Source organism: Otolemur garnettii, unplaced genomic scaffold, assembly GCF_000181295.1.
Source record: "Otolemur garnettii isolate 467f Iridium unplaced genomic scaffold, OtoGar3 scaffold00016, whole genome shotgun sequence".
In the NCBI taxonomy this organism is placed as follows: domain Eukaryota; kingdom Metazoa; phylum Chordata; class Mammalia; order Primates; family Galagidae; genus Otolemur; species Otolemur garnettii.
The window spans coordinates 10,585,194-10,587,964 of record NW_003852411.1 but is presented as its reverse complement, the minus strand read 5'-3'; the positions used below and the strand labels follow the sequence as shown (position 1 = coordinate 10,587,964).

Below are 2,771 nucleotides of genomic sequence, written 5' to 3'. Positions count from 1 at the left end.
GTGGGAGAAGTGGAGGTGGCTTGGCCTTCTCTCCTCCGTGTGGCCCTCATGCACTTGCTGAGTGCTAAGGCTGGCTACAGTGTCCTTCAAAAGGGAAGTAATCCCACAGGAGTGCATCAAGACTACAAACATAAAGAACCACAGACACTGACTTCATCCAAGTTCTACAAGGAGTGAACAAAGAAAAAGAAATAAATTTAAAAAAAAAAGAAAAGAAAAATAGCCCTTTGTAGTAAAGGGCATGCTGGGAAGGCAAGAGCCAGAGCTGCCTCCCCAGAGCATGCTGGGAGCCTGGGCACCAGGGCCACCTCCCCAGAGCATGCTGGGAGGATGGGCACTAGAGCCACCTCCCCAGAGCATGCTGGGAGGATGGGCACCAGAGCCGCCTCTCTAGAGCATGCTGGGAGACAGACACCAGTACATCTCTAAGGACAGCAACTTCCCCCAACACCCACCCCTATTCCCTCACCCACCCCCAACCCAGAGACTAGAGGAAAGTTTGTCCAAAGATGACTGAGAAGTAGGGAATGCCATGGTTCTCTGCAGGTCCCCCACACTGTGGGGGTTAAGTCAGCGAGTGGGGAGAACAGTCAAGATGAGGAGATGGAGAAACAGAGAGGCAGGAGAGAAACAGGGGACTGACAGAGACCAGTGGGGCCAGTGTGTTGGCAGAGGACAAGGGAAGAGTGGAGCAGAGGGCTGTGTGACTGCTAGCCAGAGGCATTGATGTACAGCTGGCTCTTGAGGATGTAGTCGATGACCGGCTGGGACAGGTAATCCACGACATGGCCATCCCCATGCTGCAGGGCCAACCTGCACAAGAAGAGATAGTATTCAGATGAATATCCATACCTGAGGCAAGCCAAGAAGCCTGGTCTGCCCTTCGGGGAGAGAGTACACAGGTGGGTTCCCAACATCCCATTAGTAGCTTGTGCTTAGAGGTATCTGTAGTAGGAGAAGCCCTCTTCCTTCCACAGTTTCTCCCCAATCCTCATGGCACCCTTCTTCCTGGCGCTGCCACTTCCTAGCTAAGAGACCTCAGGTAAGTTATTTAAGACCCTTTATTCTTCCATTTTCTCCTCTGTAAAACGAGGGTTCTATTTGGGCCAATCACATTCAGTTATTAAAAGGATTAAATGAGGCATTATCCAAAGCACTTAGAATAGCGCCAAGCACAGAGTAGGTATCTTAATGTATTAACTGTACTTCTTTTGTTAAATGAATTTTATAGTGCATATTTAAGGTGAACACTATAATTTATAAGATACATATATAGTGTAATGGTTACTGTAGATGGACAAATTAATATAGCTATCATCTTAATTATCTACTCTTCCCCCATGACAAAACTAGCAATTATATAATCTACTCGATTAGCAAAAATCCTGAATACAATACACACACTATTATTAACGATAGTCCCCATACTGTACATCCTTCCACTTGTTCATCCTACATATTTGCTAGTTGGTATCCTTTGACTTACATGTCTCCATTTTCTGTCCCTCCACCTACTCTGGTAATCAATGTTTTATTCTCTATCTATGTGTTTGACCTTAAAAAAAAAAAAAGATTTCCACAGTAAGAGTGGAATGTCTAACTTATTTCACTTGGCATAATGTACTCCAGTTTCATCCATGTTGTGGCAAAAAGCAGGATCTCCTTTTTTAGGGCTGAATAATATTCCACCACATAGTTATACACATGCACGCACACAGAGGGTGCCAGAAAAAATACACTTTTTAAGAAAGGAAAAAACTGTATTAAAATTGTAATACTCAAGAAGTGCTTGAATGTGACTTGCATTCATTATTTGTTATTGCTTTATATTATTACAATTTCAACAGTTTTTTCCTGTCTTAAGATGTGTATACATTTTTAGCACAGATATATAAATATACAGTAGAACCTCCATAGCTGACCACCTCCCTGCACTGACCACCTCCTTAAGTTTGAACTAATTTTCTGGGCAGCGCCTATGGCTCAAAGGAGTAGAACGCTGGCACCATATATCGGAGGTGGTGGGTTCAAACCCGGCCCTGACCAAAACCTACAAAATAAATAAATAAAATAAAATAAATAAAGTTTAAAAAAAAAGAGGTAAAAAAAAAAGTTGAACTAATTTTCATAGACCAGATGTGCGCTACATGTGCATATCAGTACTGTAGGCCTAGTTCCTTATGTTGACCACCTCCACATGTTGGTCAGTTTGTTACAGTCCTTTGGGTGGTCAACTTACAGAGGTTCTACTATATGTATATATACACATCACAGTTTCTTCATTCATCCATTGATGGGCAGCTAGGTTGTTTCTGTATCTTGGCTAATGTGAATAATGCCACAATGAACATGAGAAGGCAAACATCTTTACAAGGTCATTTCATTTCCTTTGGGTATATACCCAGAAGAGAGATTGCTGGGTCATGTCTACTTTTATTTCTTTAGGACCTTCCACGCTAGTTCTCATAATAGCTGTACCAAATCTACAGTCCCACCAACAATGTTACAAGGGTTCCCTTTTCTCCACATCCTTGCCAACACCTATTATATCTTTTTGATGTTAGATAGCTATCCCAACAGCTGTGAGGTGGTACACACAGTGGTTTTAATTTGCCTTTCTCTGATAACTGGTGATGATGAACATCTTTTTACATATCTGTTGGAGATTCTTTTTTTTTTTTAGATGGAGCCTCAAGCTATCCCCCTGGGTAGAGTGCCATGGCATCACAGCTCACAGCAACCTCCAACTCCTGGGCTCAAGCGAGTCTCCT

At 42.8% G+C, this 2,771-nt stretch overlaps 1 protein-coding gene across 1 annotated transcript in view; it reads right to left on the bottom strand.

Annotated features, from left to right (window-relative positions):
* Positions 1–541: 541 nt before the first annotated feature.
* Positions 542–2,771, bottom strand: part of NMNAT2 (nicotinamide nucleotide adenylyltransferase 2) — a 155,895-nt gene continuing 153,665 nt past the window's right edge. The window contains exon 11 of the mRNA XM_003785638.2: positions 542–813. Within this exon, the coding sequence (XP_003785686.1) occupies positions 711–813 (103 nt within the window). The 3' untranslated portion in view covers positions 542–710. The remainder of the gene's footprint in view (positions 814–2,771) is intronic.